Raw genomic sequence first — 24,655 nt, forward strand, 5'->3', positions numbered from 1 at the left:
TTCTGTAATTCCTTTTAATTATGCTAATTCCCATATGTGCGTAAAAAGTAGCATCTTCTCGTATCGTCAATTAATGTTTAATTCTAACAAAACTATATAGATAACCTTATGACACATAGTACTTTAATGGTGCATTTCTAAAAATCCATAAAATTTCAGTATTTTTGGGTTTTTAACCCTAGAGTGGTGACTCCCGGTCTCACAGACCGAAGATTATTTCTCATCGGTGTCTCAAGCGAAGTATATAATGTTGCTGTTTTTGCTTTTCGGTAGCTTCCTATTTCACGCTGCTCTTCCGATACATGACCGAAAAAATCACTTCGTCAGAGTAATTTGGTACTTATTGCTACTTTCGTTCTGCGAGACCGCGCGTCACCACTCATGTTCAGAAATTTTACTTTGTTGCCGGAGTGGTGACGCCCGGTCTCACAGACCGAAAGTGTAACATTAATGTATCATGAAAATAGATTACAATGATGCCGCTTTCACCATCCCTTGGATTCAAATTTCGTCTTGGAAGTTACATGAACCCTATATAAGGCCAAGGAATACTTTTTCCACGAGTCAGTCACTGTGTGCGCGCAGTTGTTAGACATGCTTGTGGATCGACGCCGCTGTCCAGGAAAAACATCCAAGCACAACGACACCAACAGGTACGTTATAAATTTTGGAGTGCATTCATTGGAAATTGCTTATTAACTTCACGCAAATAATTTATTTTACAATATACGAGTATATAATTTCTTTTGGTTAGCACGTATCTCTGGTTCATAATAACTGAACGAGATGAATGGCATTATATGTAATAACTTATAGTTTTATCATTATCTCGACGGGGTATAATCTGCCCATGTACTCTTTTTTGTGAATCTCCTTTTGCAACTCTTGCGAGAGCTCAGACTGCACTTGGTGAGTAACTTGGTGAGTACGCTACGCAGCTATTTCACCTTTGAATTTTTATACCTTATGCCGTACATTGTTCCATATGTTGCATCCCATTTTCCTCTAAATATGTTTTTATTACCGATATTAGTTGGAGTGATGAGTTATGAAAAGGAAAAACAGAGGCTGTCACGGTTGCTGTCCGAAGTAGATAAAGAACCGCAAGAATCCCTGCATTTTGATGACGACGATGACGAAGATCCTTTGGAGGTGCAAGAAGAGAGCAGTGACTCGGAACAAGACTGGGACATGGAGGACGGAGATGCAATGAAAGAGGATGATATCTTCACCGGGAAAGATGGGACCACCATATGGAGAAAGAAAACACCAAAACAAAGCGTAAGAACGCGTTCAAAAAATATAATTACAAAATTACCAGGGCCTAGAGGAAAAACGAAAGGAATAACAAGTTCTATAGAATAATGGCGATGTTGTTTTTGACAGTTCAATAATAAATATGATTACCGATTGTACTAACAAAGTCATTGATAAGGTTTCTCCTAATTACGGGCGTAGCACGTACGCAAGACCTGCTAATGTTCATGAAATTGAAGCACTAATGGGATGCTGCTGCTTTATTGTATCAATAAAAGTAATCACGAAAATGCCGAAGACCTCTTTAGTACCAAAGGCAATTCAATTGAAATATTTCGTCTTGTCATGTCAATTCAGCGTTTCCGATTTTCTGCTGCGTCATCTAACTTTTGATGACAAAGAAACTAGAGATGAAAGACGTAAAGTTGATAAGCTTGCCCCCGTGCGAGAGGTATTTGATTTGTTTGTTGAAAACTGCGAAAATAATTTCAGCTTATCTGCCCAGGTTACCATAGACGAGAAGTTGGAGGCATTTTGAGGTCGCTGTGGGTTTCGTCAGTATATACCAAATAATCCCGCCAAATATGGAATAAAAACATTTCCTTCGCAATGCAAAAATGCATTACACGTCCAACTTAGATGTTTACGTTGAAAAACAACCCGATGGGCCGTATTCAATGGACAATAGAGCATTTGCCGTGGTTGAACGCTTGTGTGAGCCAATTTATAACACTAACCGTAATGTTACCATGGACAACTGGTTCACTAGCATTGAGCTTCTTGAGAGACTGCTGAATATCTATCAGCTGACTTCAGTGAGCACAATCAGAAAAAATAAACGCGGCTTACCTCCAGAATTCGTTCAAGAAAAGGGAAGTAAAGTGAAATCATGTCTGTTTAGTTTTAGGAAAAATTGTACATTAGTTTCGCACGTCCCCAGAAAAGGAAAAAATGTTCTCTTGATTTCAAGCATTCACGACTTAGACCAAGTGGATGCAATAACTACAAAACCTGATATCATTTTCACCTATTACAGCACAAAAGGTGGAGTAGATGTCGTGGATAGGTTGTGTGCTAACTACAATTGCGCTAGACCAACAAGGCTTTGGCTAATGGTCGTGTTTTATTCATTATTGAATATATCAACAATAAGGTCTCAAGTAATATACACTATCAACAACAAGAAAGAAAGCCTTGTACTGCGTAAATTTATTGAAGGAATTGCATTTTCCCTGATTGAAAAACATCTTAGGAATCGTGCATCTATGGAAAACTTACCACGAATCGCTCGTTTACGGATAAATGAACTACTGACCATTAAGCCATAAGAATTACCTCCTAATCCTACTGAAGGGCAGATTGGGCGCTGTAAATATTGTGACAGTAAGAGGAGTCGTAAAACGCGATACTCTTGTAAAATTTGTAACTCATTTCTCTGCCTTGAACACGTAACCTTGCAATGCGAAAGGTGCTATGCCAAAAATTCAGAAGCCTTCTTTTGACATTGACATTCCTGAAAAATTCCTGATTATATATGATTGAATATGTTTTTAATGTATGGCATGTAATTTAAATTAAATCTACTGTTAATTATCAATACCGTGTATCGTATTTTTTTGGTACTAATGAAAAGATGACGATGTATAAATATTTATTCCTGTTCTTCAACATTTAAATGAATAAAAGTTGAAAAATTGTGTATGTAATGAAAATGTGAAATAAATATTTATAATTAACAATAAAATTTCGTATTATGAAGATAATTCAAAGTAATTCAACTCAATTAAACTTCCAAACAGCATACGAGACCACATCGGTCCAGGAGACCGACGTCACCACTCGAAAACCAAAAATTCACGTCACCGCTCTAGGGTTAAACATTCTGCTATTTCTTTTGTTTATGCATAATCCCATATGTGCGTAAAAAGTAGCATCTTCTCGTATCGTCAATTAATGGTTAATTCTAACAAAACTATATTGAATACCTTAAGACACAAATTATTTGAATGATGCATTTCTAAAATGCCATATAATTCCAGTATTTTTGGGTTTTTATACATTAATTAATTCCTTTTGTTTATGCATATTCCCATATGTACGTAAAAGTAGCATCTTCTCGTATCGTCAATTAATGGTTAATACTAACAAAACTATATAGATAACCTTAAGACACATATTATTTGGATGATTCATTTATAAAAATCCATACAATTTCAGTATTATTGTGTTTTTAAACATTTTATAATTTCTGTTGTTTATACATATTACCATAGATGCGTAAAAAGTAGCATCTTCTCGTATCGTCATTTATTGGTTAATTCTAAAAAAACTATAAAGAATACTTCAAAACACATATTGTTTGGATGATGTATTTATAAAAATCCATACAATTTCAGTATTTTTGGGTTTTTAAACATTCTGAAATTCCTTTTGTTTATGCATATTCCCATATAAGCGTAAAAAGTAGCATCTTCTCGTATCGACAATTAATGGTTAATTCTAACAAAACTATATTGAATACCTTAGGACACAAATTATTTGGATGTAGCATTTTTAAAAATCCATAAAATTTCTGTATTTTTGGGTTTTTAAACATTCTGTTATTCCTTTTTTTTTTGCATATTCCCATATGTGCGTAAAAAGTAGCATCTTCTCGTATCGTCAATTAATGGTTAATTCTAACAAAACTATATTGAATACCTTAGGACACAAATTATTCGGATGATGCATTTCTAAAATGCCTTATAATTTCAGTATTTTTGGGTTTATAAACATTCATCAATTCCTTTTTTTTATGCATATTCCCATATGTACGTAAAAGTAGCATCTTCTCGTATCGTCAATTAATGGTTAATTCAAACAAAACTATATTGAATACCTTAAGTCACATATTATTTAGATGACGCATTAATAAATATCCATACAAATTTTTTATGTTTGGATTTTTTTTACATTCTGTACTTCCTTTTGTTTATGCATATTCCTATATGTGCATAAAAAGTAGAATCTTCTCGTATCGTCAATTAATGTTTAATTCTAAGAAAACTATAAAGAATACCTTAAGACACATATTATTTGGATGATGCATTCATAAAAATCCATAGAATTTCAGTATTTTTGGGTTACTAAACATTCTGTTATTCCTTTTGTTATTGCATATTCCCATATAAGCGTAAAAAGTAGCATCTTCTCGTATCGTCAATTCATGGTTAATTCTAACAAAACTATATTGAATACCTTAAGACACAAATTATTTGGATGATGCATTTCTAAAATGCCTTATAATTTCAGTATTTTTGGGTTTTTAAACATTCTGTAATTCCATTTGTTTATTCATATTCCCATATGTGCGTAAAAAGTAGCATATTCTCGTATCGTCAATTAATGGTTAATTCTAACAAAACTATATAGAATACCTTAAGACACATATATTTCGGATGATGCATTTACAAAAATCCATACAATTTCAGTATTTTTGGGTTTCTAAACATTCTGTAATTCCTTTTTTTATATATATTCCCATATTTGCGTAAAAAGAAGCATCTTCTCGTATCGTCATTTAATAGTTAATTTTAACAAAACTATAAAGAATACCTTGAGACACACATCATTTGGATAATGCGTTTATAAAAATCCATACAATTTCAGTATTTCTGGGTTTTTAAACATTCTGTAGTACTTGTTGTTTATGCATATTCCCATATGTGCGTAAAAAGTAGCATCTTCTCGTATCGTCAATTAATGGTTAATTCTAACAAAACTATATAGAATACCTTGAGATACATTATTTGGATGAAGCATTTATAAAAATATATACAATTTCAGTATTTTTGGGTTTTTAAACATTCTGTAATTCCTTTTAATTATGCTAATTCCCATATGTGCGTAAAAAGTAGCATCTTCTCGTATCGTCAATTAATGTTTAATTCTAACAAAACTATATAGATAACCTTATGACACATAGTACTTTAATGGTGCATTTCTAAAAATCCATAAAATTTCAGTATTTTTGGGTTTTTAACCCTAGAGTGGTGACTCCCGGTCTCACAGACCGAAGATTATTTCTCATCGGTGTCTCAAGCGAAGTATATAATGTTGCTGTTTTTGCTTTTCGGTAGCTTCCTATTTCACGCTGCTCTTCCGATACATGACCGAAAAAATCACTTCGTCAGAGTAATTTGGTACTTATTGCTACTTTCGTTCTGCGAGACCGCGCGTCACCACTCATGTTCAGAAATTTTACTTTGTTGCCGGAGTGGTGACGCCCGGTCTCACAGACCGAAAGTGTAACATTAATGTATCATGAAAATAGATTACAATGATGCCGCTTTCACCATCCCTTGGATTCAAATTTCGTCTCGGAAGTTACATGAACCCTATATAAGGCCAAGGAATACTTTTTCCACGAGTCAGTCACTGTGTGCGCGCAGTTGTTAGACATGCTTGTGGATCGACGCCGCTGTCCAGGAAAAACATCCAAGCACAACGACACCAACAGGTACGTTATAAATGTTGGAGTGCATTCATTGGAAATTGCTTATTAACTTCACGCAAATAATTTATTTTACAATATACGAGTATATAATTTCTTTTGGTTAGCACGTATCTCTGGTTCATAATAACTGAACGAGATGAATGGCATTATATGTAATAACTTATAGTTTTATCATTATCTCGACGGGGTATAATCTGCCCATGTACTCTTTTTTGTGAATCTCCTTTTGCAACTCTTGCGAGAGCTCAGACTGCACTTGGTGAGTAACTTGGTGAGTACGCTACGCAGCTATTTCACCTTTGAATTTTTATACCTTATGCCGTACATTGTTCCATATGTTGCATCCCATTTTCCTCTAAATATGTTTTTATTACCGATATTAGTTGGAGTGATGAGTTATGAAAAGGAAAAACAGAGGCTGTCACGGTTGCTGTCCGAAGTAGATAAAGAACCGCAAGAATCCCTGCATTTTGATGACGACGATGACGAAGATCCTTTGGAGGTGCAAGAAGAGAGCAGTGACTCGGAACAAGACTGGGACATGGAGGACGGAGATGCAATGAAAGAGGATGATATCTTCACCGGGAAAGATGGGACCACCATATGGAGAAAGAAAACACCAAAACAAAGCGTAAGAACGCGTTCAAAAAATATAATTACAAAATTACCAGGGCCTAGAGGAAAAACGAAAGGAATAACAAGTTCTATAGAATAATGGCGATGTTGTTTTTGACAGTTCAATAATAAATATGATTACCGATTGTACTAACAAAGTCATTGATAAGGTTTCTCCTAATTACGGGCGTAGCACGTACGCAAGACCTGCTAATGTTCATGAAATTGAAGCACTAATGGGATGCTGCTGCTTTATTGTATCAATAAAAGTAATCACGAAAATGCCGAAGACCTCTTTAGTACCAAAGGCAATTCAATTGAAATATTTCGTCTTGTCATGTCAATTCAGCGTTTCCGATTTTCTGCTGCGTCATCTAACTTTTGATGACAAAGAAACTAGAGATGAAAGACGTAAAGTTGATAAGCTTGCCCCCGTGCGAGAGGTATTTGATTTGTTTGTTGAAAACTGCGAAAATAATTTCAGCTTATCTGCCCAGGTTACCATAGACGAGAAGTTGGAGGCATTTTGAGGTCGCTGTGGGTTTCGTCAGTATATACCAAATAATCCCGCCAAATATGGAATAAAAACATTTCCTTCGCAATGCAAAAATGCATTACACGTCCAACTTAGATGTTTACGTTGAAAAACAACCCGATGGGCCGTATTCAATGGACAATAGAGCATTTGCCGTGGTTGAACGCTTGTGTGAGCCAATTTATAACACTAACCGTAATGTTACCATGGACAACTGGTTCACTAGCATTGAGCTTCTTGAGAGACTGCTGAATATCTATCAGCTGACTTCAGTGAGCACAATCAGAAAAAATAAACGCGGCTTACCTCCAGAATTCGTTCAAGAAAAGGGAAGTAAAGTGAAATCATGTCTGTTTAGTTTTAGGAAAAATTGTACATTAGTTTCGCACGTCCCCAGAAAAGGAAAAAATGTTCTCTTGATTTCAAGCATTCACGACTTAGACCAAGTGGATGCAATAACTACAAAACCTGATATCATTTTCACCTATTACAGCACAAAAGGTGGAGTAGATGTCGTGGATAGGTTGTGTGCTAACTACAATTGCGCTAGACCAACAAGGCTTTGGCTAATGGTCGTGTTTTATTCATTATTGAATATATCAACAATAAGGTCTCAAGTAATATACACTATCAACAACAAGAAAGAAAGCCTTGTACTGCGTAAATTTATTGAAGGAATTGCATTTTCCCTGATTGAAAAACATCTTAGGAATCGTGCATCTATGGAAAACTTACCACGAATCGCTCGTTTACGGATAAATGAACTACTGACCATTAAGCCATAAGAATTACCTCCTAATCCTACTGAAGGGCAGATTGGGCGCTGTAAATATTGTGACAGTAAGAGGAGTCGTAAAACGCGATACTCTTGTAAAATTTGTAACTCATTTCTCTGCCTTGAACACGTAACCTTGCAATGCGAAAGGTGCTATGCCAAAAATTCAGAAGCCTTCTTTTGACATTGACATTCCTGAAAAATTCCTGATTATATATGATTGAATATGTTTTTAATGTATGGCATGTAATTTAAATTAAATCTACTGTTAATTATCAATACCGTGTATCGTATTTTTTTGGTACTAATGAAAAGATGACGATGTATAAATATTTATTCCTGTTCTTCAACATTTAAATGAATAAAAGTTGAAAAATTGTGTATGTAATGAAAATGTGAAATAAATATTTATAATTAACAATAAAATTTCGTATTATGAAGATAATTCAAAGTAATTCAACTCAATTAAACTTCCAAACAGCATACGAGACCACATCGGTCCAGGAGACCGACGTCACCACTCGAAAACCAAAAATTCACGTCACCGCTCTAGGGTTAAACATTCTGCTATTTCTTTTGTTTATGCATAATCCCATATGTGCGTAAAAAGTAGCATCTTCTCGTATCGTCAATTAATGGTTAATTCTAACAAAACTATATTGAATACCTTAAGACACAAATTATTTGAATGATGCATTTCTAAAATGCCATATAATTTCAGTATTTTTGGGTTTTTATACATTAATTAATTCCTTTTGTTTATGCATATTCCCATATGTACGTAAAAGTAGCATCTTCTCGTATCGTCAATTAATGGTTAATACTAACAAAACTATATAGATAACCTTAAGACACATATTATTTGGATGATTCATTTATAAAAATCCATACAATTTCAGTATTATTGTGTTTTTAAACATTTTATAATTTCTGTTGTTTATACATATTACCATAGATGCGTAAAAAGTAGCATCTTCTCGTATCGTCATTTATTGGTTAATTCTAAAAAAACTATAAAGAATACTTTAAGACACATATTATTTGGATGATGCATTTATAAAAATCCATACAATTTCAGGATTTTTGGGTTTTTAAATATTCTGTAATTCCTTTTAATTATCCAAATTCCCACATGTGCGTAAAAAGTAGCATCTTCTCGCATCGTCAATTAATGGTTAATTCTAAGAAAACTCTACAGAATACCTTAAGACACATATTATTTGGATGATGCATTCATAAAAATCCATATTTTTTCACTATTTTTGGGTTATTAAACATTCTGTTATTCCTTTTGTTTACGCATATTCCCATATAAGCATAAAAAGTAGCATCTTCTCGTATCGTCAATTAATGGTTAATTCTAACAAAACTATATTGAATACCTTAAGACACAAATTATTTGGATAATGCATTTCTAAAATGCCTTATAATTTCAGTATTTTTGGGTTATTAAACATTCTGTAATTCCTTTTGTTTATGCATATTCCCATATGTGCGTAAAAAGAAGCATCTTCTCGTATCGTCAGTTCATGTTTAATTCTAACAAAACTATATAGATAACCTTATGACTCATAGTACTTTAATGGTGCATTTCTAAAAATCCATAAAATTTCAGTATTTTTGGGTTTTTAAACATTCTGCTATTTCTTTTGTTTATGCATATTCCCATATGTGCGTAAAAAGTAGCATCTTCTCGTATCGTCAATTAATGGTTAATTCTAACAAAACTATATAGAATACCTTGAGACACAGTATTTGGATGATGCATTTAAAAAATATATACAATTTCAGTATTTTTGGGTTTTTAAACATTCTATATTTCCTTTTGTTTGTGCATATTCTTATATGTGCGTTAGAAGTAGCATCTTCTTTGTATCGTCGATTAATGGTTAATTCTAACAAAACTATATAGAATACCTTAAGACACATACTATTTGGATGATGCATTTATAAAAATCCCTACAATATCATTCTTTTTGGGTTTTTAAACATTCTGTAATTTCTTTTGTTTATGCAAATTCCCATACGTGCGTAAAAAGTTGCATCTTCTCGTATCGTCAATTAATGGTTAATTCTAACAAAACAATATAGAATACCATAAGACACATATTATTTGGATGATGAATTTATAAAAATCCATACAATTTCAGTATTTTTGGGTTTTTAAACATTCTGTAATTCCTTTTGTTTATGCATATTCCCATATGTGCGTAAAAAAAGCATCTTCTCGTATCGTCAATTAATGGTAAATTTTAACAAAACTATATAGAATACCCAAAGACACATATTATTTGGATGATGCATTTAAAAAAATCCATACAATTTCAGTATTTTAGGGATTTTATACATTCTGTTTTCTTTTACTTTACGCATATTCCCATATGTGCGTAAAAAGTAGCATCTTCTCGTACTGTAAATTAATGGTTAATTCTAACAAAACTATATAGAATTCCTTAAGACACACATTATTTGGAAGATGCATTTATAAAAATCCATACAATTTCAGTATTTTTGGGTTTTTAAACATTCTGTAATTCCTTTTGTTTATGCATATTCCCATATGTGTGTAAAAAGTAGCATCTTCTCGGATCGTCAATTATTGGTTAATTCCAACAAAACTATATAGAATACCTTAAGACACATATTATTTGGATGATTCATTTATAAATATCCATACAATTTCAGTATTTTTGGGTTTTTAAACATTCTGAAATTCCTTTTGTTTATTCATATTCCCATAGGTGCGTAAAAAGTAGCATCTTCTCGTATCGTCAATTATTGGTTAATTCTAATAAAACTATATAGAATACCTTAAGACACATACTATTTGGATGATGCATTTATAAAATCCCTACAATATCATTCTTTTTGGGTTTTTAAACATTCTTTTATTTCTTTTGTTTATGCATATTCCCATATGTGCGTAAAAAGTCGCATCTTCTCGTATCGTCAATTAATGTTTAATTCTAACAAAACTATATAGATAACCTTATGACACATAGTACTTTAATGGTGCATTTCTAAAAATCCATAAAATTTCAGTATTTTTGGGTTTTTAACCCTAGAGTGGTGACTCCCGGTCTCACAGACCGAAGATTATTTCTCATCGGTGTCTCAAGCGAAGTATATAATGTTGCTGTTTTTGCTTTTCGGTAGCTTCCTATTTCACGCTGCTCTTCCGATACATGACCGAAAAAATCACTTCGTCAGAGTAATTTGGTACTTATTGCTACTTTCGTTCTGCGAGACCGCGCGTCACCACTCATGTTCAGAAATTTTACTTTGTTGCCGGAGTGGTGACGCCCGGTCTCACAGACCGAAAGTGTAACATTAATGTATCATGAAAATAGATTACAATGATGCCGCTTTCACCATCCCTTGGATTCAAATTTCGTCTTGGAAGTTACATGAACCCTATATAAGGCCAAGGAATACTTTTTCCACGAGTCAGTCACTGTGTGCGCGCAGTTGTTAGACATGCTTGTGGAACGACGCCGCTGTCCAGGAAAAACATCCAAGCACAACGACACCAACAGGTACGTTATAAATTTTGGAGTGCATTCATTGGAAATTGCTTATTTACTTCACGCAAATAATTTATTTTACAATATACGAGCATATAATTTCTTTTGGTTAGCACGTATCTCTGGTTCATAATAACTGAACGAGATGAATGGCATTATATGTAATAACTTATAGTTTTATCATTATCTCGACGGGGTATAATCTGCCCATGTACTCTTTTTTGTGAATCTCCTTTTGCAACTCTTGCGAGAGCTCAGACTGCACTTGGTGAGTAACTTGGTGAGTACGCTACGCAGCTATTTCACCTTTGAATTTTTATACCTTATGCCGTACATTGTTCCATATGTTGCATCCCATTTTCCTCTAAATATGTTTTTATTACCGATATTAGTTGGAGTGATGAGTTATGAAAAGGAAAAACAGAGGCTGTCACGGTTGCTGTCCGAAGTAGATAAAGAACCGCAAGAATCCCTGCATTTTGATGATGACGATGACGAAGATCCTTTGGAGGTGCAAGAAGAGAGCAGTGACTCGGAACAAGACTGGGACATGGAGGACGGAGATGCAATGAAAGAGGATGATATCTTCACCGGGAAAGATGGGACCACCATATGGAGAAAGAAAACACCAAAACAAAGCGTAAGAACGCGTTCAAAAAATATAATTACAAAATTACCAGGGCCTAGAATAAAAACGAAAGGAAAAACAAGTTCTATAGAATAATGGCGATGTTGTTTTTGACAGTTCAATAATAATTATGATTACCGATTGTACTAACAAAGTCATTGATAAGGTTTCTCCTAATTACGGGCGTAGCACGTACGCAAGACCTGCTAATGTTCATGAAATTGAAGCACTAATGGGATGCTGCTGCTTTATTGTATCAATAAAAGTAATCACGAAAATGCCGAAGACCTCTTTAGTACCAAAGGCAATTCAATTGAAATATTTCGTCTTGTCATGTCAATTCAGCGTTTCCGATTTTCTGCTGCGTCATCTAACTTTTGATGACAAAGAAACTAGAGATGAAAGACGTAAAGTTGATAAGCTTGCCCCCGTGCGAGAGGTATTTGATTTGTTTGTTGAAAACTGCGAAAATAATTTCAGCTTATCTGCCCAGGTTACCATAGACGAGAAGTTGGAGGCATTTTGAGGTCGCTGTGGGTTTCGTCAGTATATACCAAATAATCCCGCCAAATATGGAATAAAAACATTTCCTTCGCAATGCAAAAATGCATTACACGTCCAACTTAGATGTTTACGTTGAAAAACAACCCGATGGGCCGTATTCAATGGACAATAGAGCATTTGCCGTGGTTGAACGCTTGTGTGAGCCAATTTATAACACTAACCGTAATGTTACCATGGACAACTGGTTCACTAGCATTGAGCTTCTTGAGAGACTGCTGAATATCTATCAGCTGACTTCAGTGAGCACAATCAGAAAAAATAAACGCGGCTTACCTCCAGAATTCGTTCAAGAAAAGGGAAGTAAAGTGAAATCATGTCTGTTTAGTTTTAGGAAAAATTGTACATTAGTTTCGCACGTCCCCAGAAAAGGAAAAAATGTTCTCTTGATTTCAAGCATTCACGACTTAGACCAAGTGGATGCAATAACTACAAAACCTGATATCATTTTCACCTATTACAGCACAAAAGGTGGAGTAGATGTCGTGGATAGGTTGTGTGCTAACTACAATTGCGCTAGACCAACAAGGCTTTGGCTAATGGTCGTGTTTTATTCATTATTGAATATATCAACAATAAGGTCTCAAGTAATATACACTATCAACAACAAGAAAGAAAGCCTTGTACTGCGTAAATTTATTGAAGGAATTGCATTTTCCCTGATTGAAAAACATCTTAGGAATCGTGCATCTATGGAAAACTTACCACGAATCGCTCGTTTACGGATAAATGAACTACTGACCATTAAGCCATAAGAATTACCTCCTAATCCTACTGAAGGGCAGATTGGGCGCTGTAAATATTGTGACAGTAAGAGGAGTCGTAAAACGCGATACTCTTGTAAAATTTGTAACTCATTTCTCTGCCTTGAACACGTAACCTTGCAATGCGAAAGGTGCTATGCCAAAAATTCAGAAGCCTTCTTTTGACATTGACATTCCTGAAAAATTCCTGATTATATATGATTGAATATGTTTTTAATGTATGGCATGTAATTTAAATTAAATCTACTGTTAATTATCAATACCGTGTATCGTATTTTTTTGGTACTAATGAAAAGATGACGATGTATAAATATTTATTCCTGTTCTTCAACATTTAAATGAATAAAAGTTGAAAAATTGTGTATGTAATGAAAATGTGAAATAAATATTTATAATTAACAATAAAATTTCGTATTATGAAGATAATTCAAAGTAATTCAACTCAATTAAACTTCCAAACAGCATACGAGACCACATCGGTCCAGGAGACCGACGTCACCACTCGAAAACCAAAAATTCACGTCACCGCTCTAGGGTTAAACATTCTGCTATTTCTTTTGTTTATGCATAATCCCATATGTGCGTAAAAAGTAGCATCTTCTCGTATCGTCAATTAATGGTTAATTCTAACAAAACTATATTGAATACCTTAAGACACAAATTATTTGAATGATGCATTTCTAAAATGCCATATAATTTCAGTATTTTTGGGTTTTTATACATTAATTAATTCCTTTTGTTTATGCATATTCCCATATGTACGTAAAAGTAGCATCTTCTCGTATCGTCAATTAATGGTTAATACTAACAAAACTATATAGATAACCTTAAGACACATATTATTTGGATGATTCATTTATAAAAATCCATACAATTTCAGTATTATTGTGTTTTTAAACATTTTATAATTTCTGTTGTTTATACATATTACCATAGATGCGTAAAAAGTAGCATCTTCTCGTATCGTCATTTATTGGTTAATTCTAAAAAAACTATAAAGAATACTTTAAGACACATATTATTTGGATGATGCATTTATAAAAATCCATACAATTTCAGGATTTTTGGGTTTTTAAATATTCTGTAATTCCTTTTAATTATCCAAATTCCCACATGTGCGTAAAAAGTAGCATCTTCTCGCATCGTCAATTAATGGTTAATTCTAAGAAAACTCTACAGAATACCTTAAGACACATATTATTTGGATGATGCATTCATAAAAATCCATATTTTTTCACTATTTTTGGGTTATTAAACATTCTGTTATTCCTTTTGTTTACGCATATTCCCATATAAGCGTAAAAAGTAGCATCTTCTCGTATCGTCAATTAATGGTTAATTCTAACAAAACTATATTGAATACCTTAAGACACTAATTATTTGGATAATGCATTTCTAAAATCCATAAAATTTCAGTATTTTTGGGTTTTTAAACATTCTGCTATTTCTTTTGTTTATGCATATTCCCATATGTGCGTAAAAAGTAGCATCTTCTCGTATCGTCAATTAATGGTTAATTCTAACAAAACTATATAGAATACCTTGAGACACAGTATTTGGATGATGCATTTAAAAAATATATACAATTTCAGTATTTTTGGGTTTTTAAACATTCTATATTTCCTTTTGTTTGTGCATATTCCTATATGTGCGTTAGAAGTAGCATCTTCTTTGTATCGTCGATTAATGGTTAATTCTTAAAAAACTATATAGAATACTTCAAAACACATATTGTTTGGATGATGTATTTATAAAAATCCATACAATTTCAGTATTTTTGGGTTTTTAAACATTCTGAAATTCCTTTTGTTTATTCATATTCCCATATGTGCGTAAAAAGTAGCATCTTCTCGTATCGTCAATTAAAGGTTAATTCTTATAAAACTATATATAATACCTTAAGACACATACTATTTGGATGATGCATTTATAAAAATCCCTACAATATCATTATTTTTGGGTTTTTAAACATTCTGTAATTTCTTTTGTTTATGCAAATTCCCATACGTGCGTAAAAAGTTGCATCTTCTCGTATCGTCAATTAATGGTTAATTCTAACAAAACAATATAGAATACCATAAGACACATATTATTTGGATGATGAATTTATAAAAATCCATACAATTTCAGTATTTTTGGGTTTTTAAACATTCTGTAATTCCTTTTGTTTATGTATATTCCCATATGTGCGTAAAAAAAGCATCTTCTCGTATCGTCAATTAATGGTAAATTTTAACAAAACTATATAGAATACCTAAAGACACATATTATTTGGATGATGCATTTAAAAAAATCCATACAATATCAGTATTTTAGGGATTTTATACAATCTGTTTTCTTTTTCTTTACGCATATTCCCATATGTGCGTAAAAAGTAGCATCTTCTCGTACTGTAAATTAATATTTAATTCTAACAAAACTATATAGAATTCCTTAAGACACATATTATTTGGAAGATGCATTTATAAAAATCCATACAATTTCAGTATTTTTGGGTTTTTAAACATTCTGTAATTCCTTTTGTTTATGCATATTCCCATATGTGCGTAAAAAGTAGCATCTTCTCGGATCGTCAATTATTGGTTAATTCCAACAAAACTATAAAGAATACCTTAAGACACATATTATTTGGATGATTCATTTATAAATATCCATACAATTTCAGTATTTTTGGGTTTTTAAACATTCTGAAATTCCTTTTGTTTATTCATATTCCCATAGGTGCGTAAAAAGTTGCATCTTCTCGTATCGTCAATTATTGGTTAATTCTTATAAAACTATATAGAATACCTTAAGACACATACTATTTGGATGATGCATTTATAAAAAAGCCTACAATATCATTCTTTTTGGGTTTTTAAACATTCTTTTATTTCTTTTGTTTATGCATATTCCCATATGTGCGTAAAAAGTCGCATCTTCTCGTATCGTCAATTAATGGTTAATTCTAACAAAACTATATAGAGAACCTTAAGACACATATTATTTTGATGATGAATTTATAAAAATCCATACAATTTCAGTATTTTTGGGTTTTTAAACATTCTGTAATTCCTTTTGTTTATGCATATTCCCATATGTGCGTAAAAAAAGCATCTTCTCGTATCGTCAATTAATTGTAAATTTTAACAGAACTATATAGAATACCTAAAGACACATATTATTTGGATGATGCATTTATAAAAATCCATACAATTTCAGTATTTTAGGGATTTTAAACATTCTGTTTCCCTTTTGTTTATGCATATTCCCATATGTGCGTAAAAAGTAGCATCTTCTCGTATTGTAAATTAATGGTTAATTCTAACAAAACTATATAGAATTCCTTAAGACACATATCATTTGGTAGATGCATTTATAAAAATCCATACAATTTCAGTATTTTTGGGTTTTTAAACATTCTGTAATTCCTTTTGTTTATGCATATTCCCATATGTGCGTAAAAAGTAGCATCTTCTCGTATCGTCAATTATTGGTTAATTCTAACAAAACTATATAGAATACCTTAAGACACATATTATTTGGATGATTCATTTATAAAAATCCATACAATTTCAGTATTTTTGGGTTTTTAAACATTCTGAAATTCCTTTTGTTTATTCATATTCCCATATGTGCGTAAAAAGTAGCATCTTCTCGTATCGTCAATTATTGGTTAATTATTATAAAACTATATAGAATACCTTAAGACACATACTATTTGGATGATGCATTTATAAAAATCCCTACAATATCATTCTTATTGGGTTTTTAAACATTCTGTAATTTCTTTTGTTTATGCATATTCCCATATGTGCGTAAAAAGTAGCATCTTCTCGTATCGTCAATTAATGGTTAATTCTAACAAAACTATATAGAGAACCTTAAGACACATATTATTTGTATGATGCATTTATAAAAATAATACAATTTCAGTATTTTTGGGTTTTTAAACATTCTGTAATTCCTTTTGTTTATGCATATTCCCATATGTGCGTAAAAAGTAGCATCTTCTCGGTACGTCAATTAATGGTTAATTCTACTAAAACTATATAGAAAACCTTAAGACACATATTATTTGGATGATGCATTTATAAAAATCCATACAATTTCAGTATTTTTGGGTTTTTAAACATTCTGTAATTCCTTTTGTTTATGCATATTCCCATATTGGCGTAAAAAGCAGCATATTCTCGTATCGTCAATTAATGGTTAATTCTAACAAAACTATATAGAATACCTTAAGACACATATTATTTTGATGAAGCATTTATAAAAATCCATACAATTTCAGTATTTTTGGGTTTTTAAAAATTCTGTAATTCCTTTTGTTTATGCATATTCCCATATGTGCGTTAAAAGTAGCATCTTCTTGTATCGTCAATTAATGGTTAATTCTAACTAAACTATATAGAATACCTTAAGACACATATTATTTGGATGATGCATTTTATAAAAATCCATACAATTTCAGTATTTTGGGTTTTTAAACATTCTGTAATACCTTTTGTTTATGCATATTCCCATATGTGCGTAAAAAGGTAAAATATTCTCGTATCGTCAATTAATGGTTAATTCTAACAAAACTATATAGAATACCTCAAGACACATATTATTTGGATGATGCATTTATAAAAATCCATACAATTTCAGTATTTTTGGGTTTTTAAACATTCTATAATTCCGTTTGTTTATGCATATTCCATATGTACGTAAAAAGTAGCATATTCTCGTATCGTCAATTATTGGTTAATTCTAACAAAACTATATAGAATACCTTAAGACACATAATATTTGGATGATGCATTTACAAAAATTCAAACAATTTCAGTATTTTGGGTTTTTAAACATTCTGTAATACCTTTTGTTTATGCAAATTCCCATATGTGCGTAAAAAGTAGCATCTTCTTTTATCGTCAATTAATGGTCAATTCTAAAGAACTATATAGAATACTTTGAGACACATATTATTTGGATGATGCATTTATAAAAATCCATACAATTTCAGTATTTTTGGGTTTTCAAACATTCTGTAATTCCTATTGTTTATGCATATTCCCATATGTGCGTAAAAAGTAGCATCTTCTCGGTACGTCTATTAATAGTTAATTCTAACAAAACTATATAGAATACCTTAAGACACATATTATTTTGATGATGCATTTTATAAAAATCCATACAATTTCAGTATTTTGGGTTTTTAAACATTCTGTAATACCTTTTGTTTATGCAAATTCCCATATGTGCGTAAAAAGTAGCATCTTCTCGTATCGTCGATTAATGATAAATTCTAACAAAACTATATAGAATACCTTAAGAAACATATTATTTGGATGATGCATTTTATAAAAATCCATACAATTTCAGTATTTTGGGTTTTTAAACATTTTGTATTTCCTTTTGTTTAAACATATTCCCATATGTGCGTAAAAAGTAGCATATTCTCGTATCGTCAATTATTGGTTAATTCTAACAAAACTATATAGAATACCTTAAGACACATATTATTTGTATGAAGCATTTATTAAAATTAATACAATTTCAGTATTTTTGGGTTTTTAAACATTCTGTATTTCCTTTTGTTTATGCATATTCCCATATGTGCGTAAAAAGTAGCATCTTCTCGTATCGTCAATTAATGGTTAATTCTAACAAAACTATATAGAATACCTCAAGACACATATTGTTTGGAATGCATTTATAAAAATCCATACAATTTCAGAATTTTTTGGTTTTTAAACATTCTGTAATTCCTTTTGTTTATGCATATTCCCATATGTGCGTAAAAAGTAGCATATTCTCCTATCGTCAATTATTGGTTAATTCTAACAAAACTATATAGAATACCTTAAGACACATAATATTTGGATGATGCATTTACAAAAATTCAAACTATTTCAGTATTTTGGGTTTTTAAACATTCTGTAATACCTTTTGTTTATGCAAATTCCCATATGTGCGTAAAAAGTAGCATCTTCTCGGTACGTCAATTAATGGTTAATTCTAACAAAACTATATAGAATACCTTAAGACACATATTATTTGGATTATGCATTTATAAAAATCCATACAATTTCAGTATTTTTGGGTTTTTAAACATTCTGTATTTCCTTTTGTTTATGTATATTCCCATATGTGCGAAAAAAGTAGCATCTTCTCGTATCATTTTTTAATGGTTAATTCTAAAAAAATTATATAGAATACCTTAAGACACATATTATTTGGATGATGCATTTCTAAAAATCCATACAAATTCAGTATTTTTGGGTTTTTAAACATTCTGTATTTCCTTTTGTTTATGCATATTCCCATATGTGCGTAAAAAGGTAAAATATTCTCGTATCGTCAATTAATGGTTAATTCTAACAAAACTATATAGAAATCCTTAAGAAACATATTAATGGGATGATGCATTTATAAAAATCCCTACAATTTCAGTATTTTTGGGTTTTTAAACATTCTGTTTTTCCTTTTGTTTATGCATATTCCCATATGTGCGTAAAAAGTAGCATCTTCTCGTGTCGTCAATTAATGTTTAATTCTAACAAAACTATATAGAATACCTTAAGACACATATTATTTGGATGATGCATTTTATAAAATCCATACAATTTCAGTATTTTGGGTTTTTAAACATTCTGTAATACCTTTTGTTTATGCATATTCCCATATGTGCGTAAAAAGTAGCATCTTCTCGTATCGTCAATTAATGGTTAATTCTAACAAAACTATATAGAATACCTCAAGACACATATTGTTTGGAATGCATTTATAAAAATCCATACAATTTCAGTATTTTTGGGTTTTTAAACATTCTGTAATTCCTCTTGTCTATGCATATTCCCATATGTGCGTAAAAAGTAGCATCTTCTCGTATCGTCGAATAATGATAAATTCTAACAAAACTATATATAATACCTTAAGACACATAATATTTGGATGATGCATTTATAAAAATCCATACAATTTCAGTATTTTTGGGTTTTTAAACATTCTGTAATTTCTTTTGTTTATGCATATTCCCATATGTGCGTAAAAAGTAGCATCTTCTCGTATCGTCAATTAATGGTTAATTCTAACAAAACTATATAGAATACCTTAAGACACATATTATTTGGATGATGTATTTATAAAAATCCATACAATTTCAATATTTTTGGGTTTTTAAACATTCTATAATTTTTTTGTTTATGCATATTCCCATATGTGCGTAAAAAGTAGCATCTTCTCGTATCGTCGATTAATGATAAATTCTAACAAAACTATATATAATACCTTAAGACACATATTATTTGGATGATGCATTTATAAAAATCCATACAATTTCAGTATTTTTGGGTTTTTAAACATTCTGTTATTTATTTTTTTATGCATATTCCCATATGTGCGTAAAAAGTAGCATCTTCTCGTGTCGTCAATTAGTGGTTAATTCTAACAAAACTATACAGTATACCTTAAGACACATATAATTTGGATGATGCATTTATAAAAATCCATACAATTTCAGTATTTTTGGGTTTTCAATCATTCTGAAATTTCTATTGTTTATGCATATTCCCATATGTGCGTAAAAAGTAGCATCTTCTCGTGTCGTCAATTAATGTTTAATTCTAACAAAACTATATAGAATACCTTAAGACACATATTATTTGGATGATGCATTTTATAAAATCCATACAATTTCAGTATTTTGGGTTTTTAAACATTCTGTAATACCTTTTGTTTATGCATATTCCCATATGTGCGTAAAAAGTAGCATCTTCTCGTATCGTCAATTAATGGTTAATTCTAACAAAACTATAAAGAATACTCTAAGACTCATATTATTTGGATGATGCATTTATAAAAATCCCTACAATTTCAGTATTTTTGGGTTTATAAACATTCTGTAATTCCTCTTGTTTATGCATATTCCCATATGTGCGTAAAAAGTAGCATCTTCTCGTATCGTGGATTAATGATAAATTCTAACAAAACTATATAGAATACCTAAAGACATATTATTTGGATGATGCATTTATAAAAATCCATACAATTTCAGTATTTTTGGGTTTTTAAACATTCTGTAATTTCTTTTGTTTATGCATATTCCCATATGTGCGTAAAAAGTAGCATCTTCTCGTATCGTCGATTAATGGTTAATTCTTACAAAACTATACAGTATACCTTAAGACACATATAGTTTGGATGATGCATTTATCAATATCAATACAATTTCAGTATTTTTGGGCCCCGCACGGGGGAAAGAGAGTAATCTCTTCCTTTGGGGAGCCGCGCCCCCACGGACCCGAGCCCACCGGGGAGACAACCTCGTCAAAAAACCCTTCGCACGCTAGGATAGCGTCCAGACAGCATGTGACTCTGCTGTGCTGAGTAGCCGATACATCTGGCGTCCAGATTCACCCACGTGTTTGCCGTGCGTGGAGACCCGTACAAGGGGGAGAAGGGGATCCTGGTGGGTGAGTTCTCCGGCTCCCAGCTGGGCGTCGGAAACCCGGTATGGGCCGGAGTTCAATACCCCACTTCGGCCCTGGATTCCCCGAAAAACGGGCGGCCGAGAAGAGCCCAGCTCGGTCAATCGGCTCCTGGCGGCTGGGGAGCTTGGCGGCTCCTTCCGAGCGTACGCCAGGACGGGTTAGTGCTGGAGATATGGGGGTCTCCGTAGGGCGGCCGAAGGTGCGTGGGTTCGGAGGGCCCCCGCGCTGGAGGTTCTAACCCAAAAGAGACCCCCTATCAAAGGTTCCTATATCCCTTGGGTAGCCCTGGCGACCACACCGGATCTCGGTGTGGCGTCCCGAATGTGTGGCTCCGTGGTGGGTGGGGAGCCCAGGGGATGAATTATGTTCTTACTTTCATGGAGACGATTACTCTTCCTCCACCAAAAAGATCCCGCCCGGACACGGGCGGAGGAGAAAAGTCTTTTGAAAGCTCGAAGCGTTTTTTGTCTATGAAATGCGCCAAAGAAGGTGACACTCTGAAAAAGGTGTCTCCCTTTTTCATAAAAAAAGCTATGCAATCGATAATTACTGGAGAGCCAAATTCGGTGAAAAAACTAAGAGATGGTACCCTACTAATAGAGACTGCGAACAACATCCAAGCTGAAAAATTGCTTAAAACTGAAAAATTACACGACATCCCAGTTAAAGTCGAGATCCACCGCACTCTAAATACCTCTAAGGGAGTAATAAGTCACTACGACCTTCTTTACGTGGAACCAGAAGAGATCAAGAGAGAGATGGCCCCCCAGGGCGTCATCGACTGCCGCAGACTGACTACGAAGCGAAACGGTGAAGTGATAAATACCACGTCAGTAATTCTCACGTTCGCTCTAGACAAACTGCCCGTTAAAGTCTTCTTAGGATACGAATCTGTAACTGTGCGACCATTCTTCCCTCAACCGATGCGCTGCTTCCAATGCCAAAAATTCGGCCACATCGCACCGCGATGTGAGGGCAAGGCCACCTGCCCGCGCTGCGGCAAGGACAAGCACGATGGGGACAAATGTGCGGAAGCGGCCTGCTGCGTGAATTGCGAGGGTACCCACGCGGCTTACTCTCGCGATTGCCCGAAAATGAAAGAGGAACGGAAGATTATGGAAATAAAAACTATGGAAAAAATATCTTACCTGGAGGCAAGGAAAAAGTTCAAAGCCCTTAGTGCCCCCTCTTTCTCGCGTTCCTTTGCCGCAATCGCCTCTGCTCCAGTTAAGAAGTGCACCATTTCTACACAGACGGAACCTGAAAAGCAGATAGATTTATTAAAAAAAACAAATGCGAGTAACAATAGCAATACTAAAAAAAACACCCCTAACTCCTCCGTAGTGTCTCCCAAAAATACAACAAAGAAAACCACCAGAAAACCTGACCAGCGAGAGAAAACTCCCTCTCCTGGTCCCTCCGGCAAAGGTATGGAACCGATGCAGGAGGACATAGACGAAGATCTCTGTATTTCGGACACAGAGATCGAAAAAGTCAGGAATAAGGGAAGGAAAAGTCGCTTAAAGCGATGATTCCACAGACTTCCGGGCTAATGCTGCTCCAAGTTTCAATATTGACATCCTTTTTTTTTCTGTTTTTATTTATCTTTTACCCTTTTTAAACCCTTTTTATGAATTTTATATTACAATGGAATTGTAATGGATTTTATCGGCATAAGGAGGAGCTGGCTGTTTTAATAAATGATTTTAACCCTTTCTGTATATGTTTGCAGGAAACGCGTTTTAAAGATACAGACAAGGGATATTTAAAACATTTTAACACTTTTAGACTGGACGATACTAGTGGCCAACGAGCCCATGGTGGAGTTTCGGTTTTTGTCCGGGAGGCTCTTTACACCTCCCGAATAAATCTTAACACACCGTTCCAAGCGGTAGCGGTGACGGTGCACGCTCCCGAGGCGATAACGGTGTGCAACGTTTACCTGCCGGAGGGTGCACCCGTCACCCGTTTTAATCTAGAATCCCTTGTTCACCAGCTACCTCAGCCTTTTATTTTACTCGGAGATTTTAATGCTCACGATCGTCTATGGGGAAGCACCCCGGAACAGTGCAACCGCAGGGGACGTATTTTATCAAGTTTCATTAGTGATTTTAACCTTTTTTTACTCAATAACGGCGAGAAAACCCGTTTTAACTCTTATAGCGGCGATTCTTCCTCCATTGACTTGAGTATTTTATCGACTAGTTTGGTCAATAAACTCAAACTCTCTGTGCATAAGGATCTTAGTGGGAGCGATCACTTTCCCCTTTTAATCAAAAGGGAGCAAAATATAAACCCCGATTTTATTAGACCAGGCTGTTGGATTGTCCGGAAAGCTGATTGGCATCTTTTTAACTCAAATTTTAACTACGTGTGGGATAAAAACAACGACTGTGTAACAAACGTAAATCTTTTGACATCCAGCATCATTCAAGCCGCCGAAATTAGCATACCACGATCTCGAAGCATCCTTCCAAGAAATGCGGTGCCATGGTGGAATGAAACCTGCGCAGAAGCCATTAAAAAACGTAAGAAAGCTCTCCGAATTTTCAACAAGTATCCTACAGCAAATAATCTCTCCGCTTTTCGGCGACTAAGAGCGAAAGCGCGTCAGGTAATAAAGGACGCAAAGAGGATTTCTTGGATGAATTTTGTCTCCGGTGTCAACCACAGGACTCCACTTGCACAGGTATGGCGTAAGGTGAGGAGCATATCGGGTAGCAGCCAGCATCTAGGTATATCCTTCCTAGAAGTCGAAGGAAAGGTTATCACTTCTCCAGCTGCGATAGGGAACGTATTCGCCCAATTACTCGCCAAAGTGAGCAGCGACGAATGCTATGACCCTTCTTTTGCGATCCTCAAGAAAAGGCTCGAGAACGTCCCTATATCCTTTATGGAGCCTAAAACAACGGCAGACTACAATATGCCATTTACCATTTGGGAGCTGAAATCTGCCATTCATGACTCCCACGACACGTCCCCAGGACCCGACGAGATCCACAATGCCTTCCTCCGAAATCTATCGGAATCGGCGTTGCTGGAAAT

At 33.7% G+C, this 24,655-nt stretch overlaps 1 protein-coding gene across 1 annotated transcript in view; it reads left to right on the forward strand.

Moving 5' to 3' along the window:
* Positions 1-1,041: 1,041 nt before the first annotated feature.
* Positions 1,042-24,655, forward strand: part of LOC124172766 — a 35,001-nt gene continuing 11,387 nt past the window's right edge. The window contains exons 1-3 of the mRNA XM_046552255.1: positions 1,042-1,281; positions 6,159-6,383; positions 11,617-11,841. Of these exons, the coding sequence (XP_046408211.1) occupies positions 1,042-1,281; positions 6,159-6,383; positions 11,617-11,841 (690 nt within the window). The remainder of the gene's footprint in view (positions 1,282-6,158; positions 6,384-11,616; positions 11,842-24,655) is intronic.

This window comes from Ischnura elegans (genome assembly GCF_921293095.1).
Source record: "Ischnura elegans chromosome 13 unlocalized genomic scaffold, ioIscEleg1.1 SUPER_13_unloc_2, whole genome shotgun sequence".
Classification (NCBI taxonomy): Eukaryota; Metazoa; Arthropoda; class Insecta; order Odonata; family Coenagrionidae; genus Ischnura; species Ischnura elegans.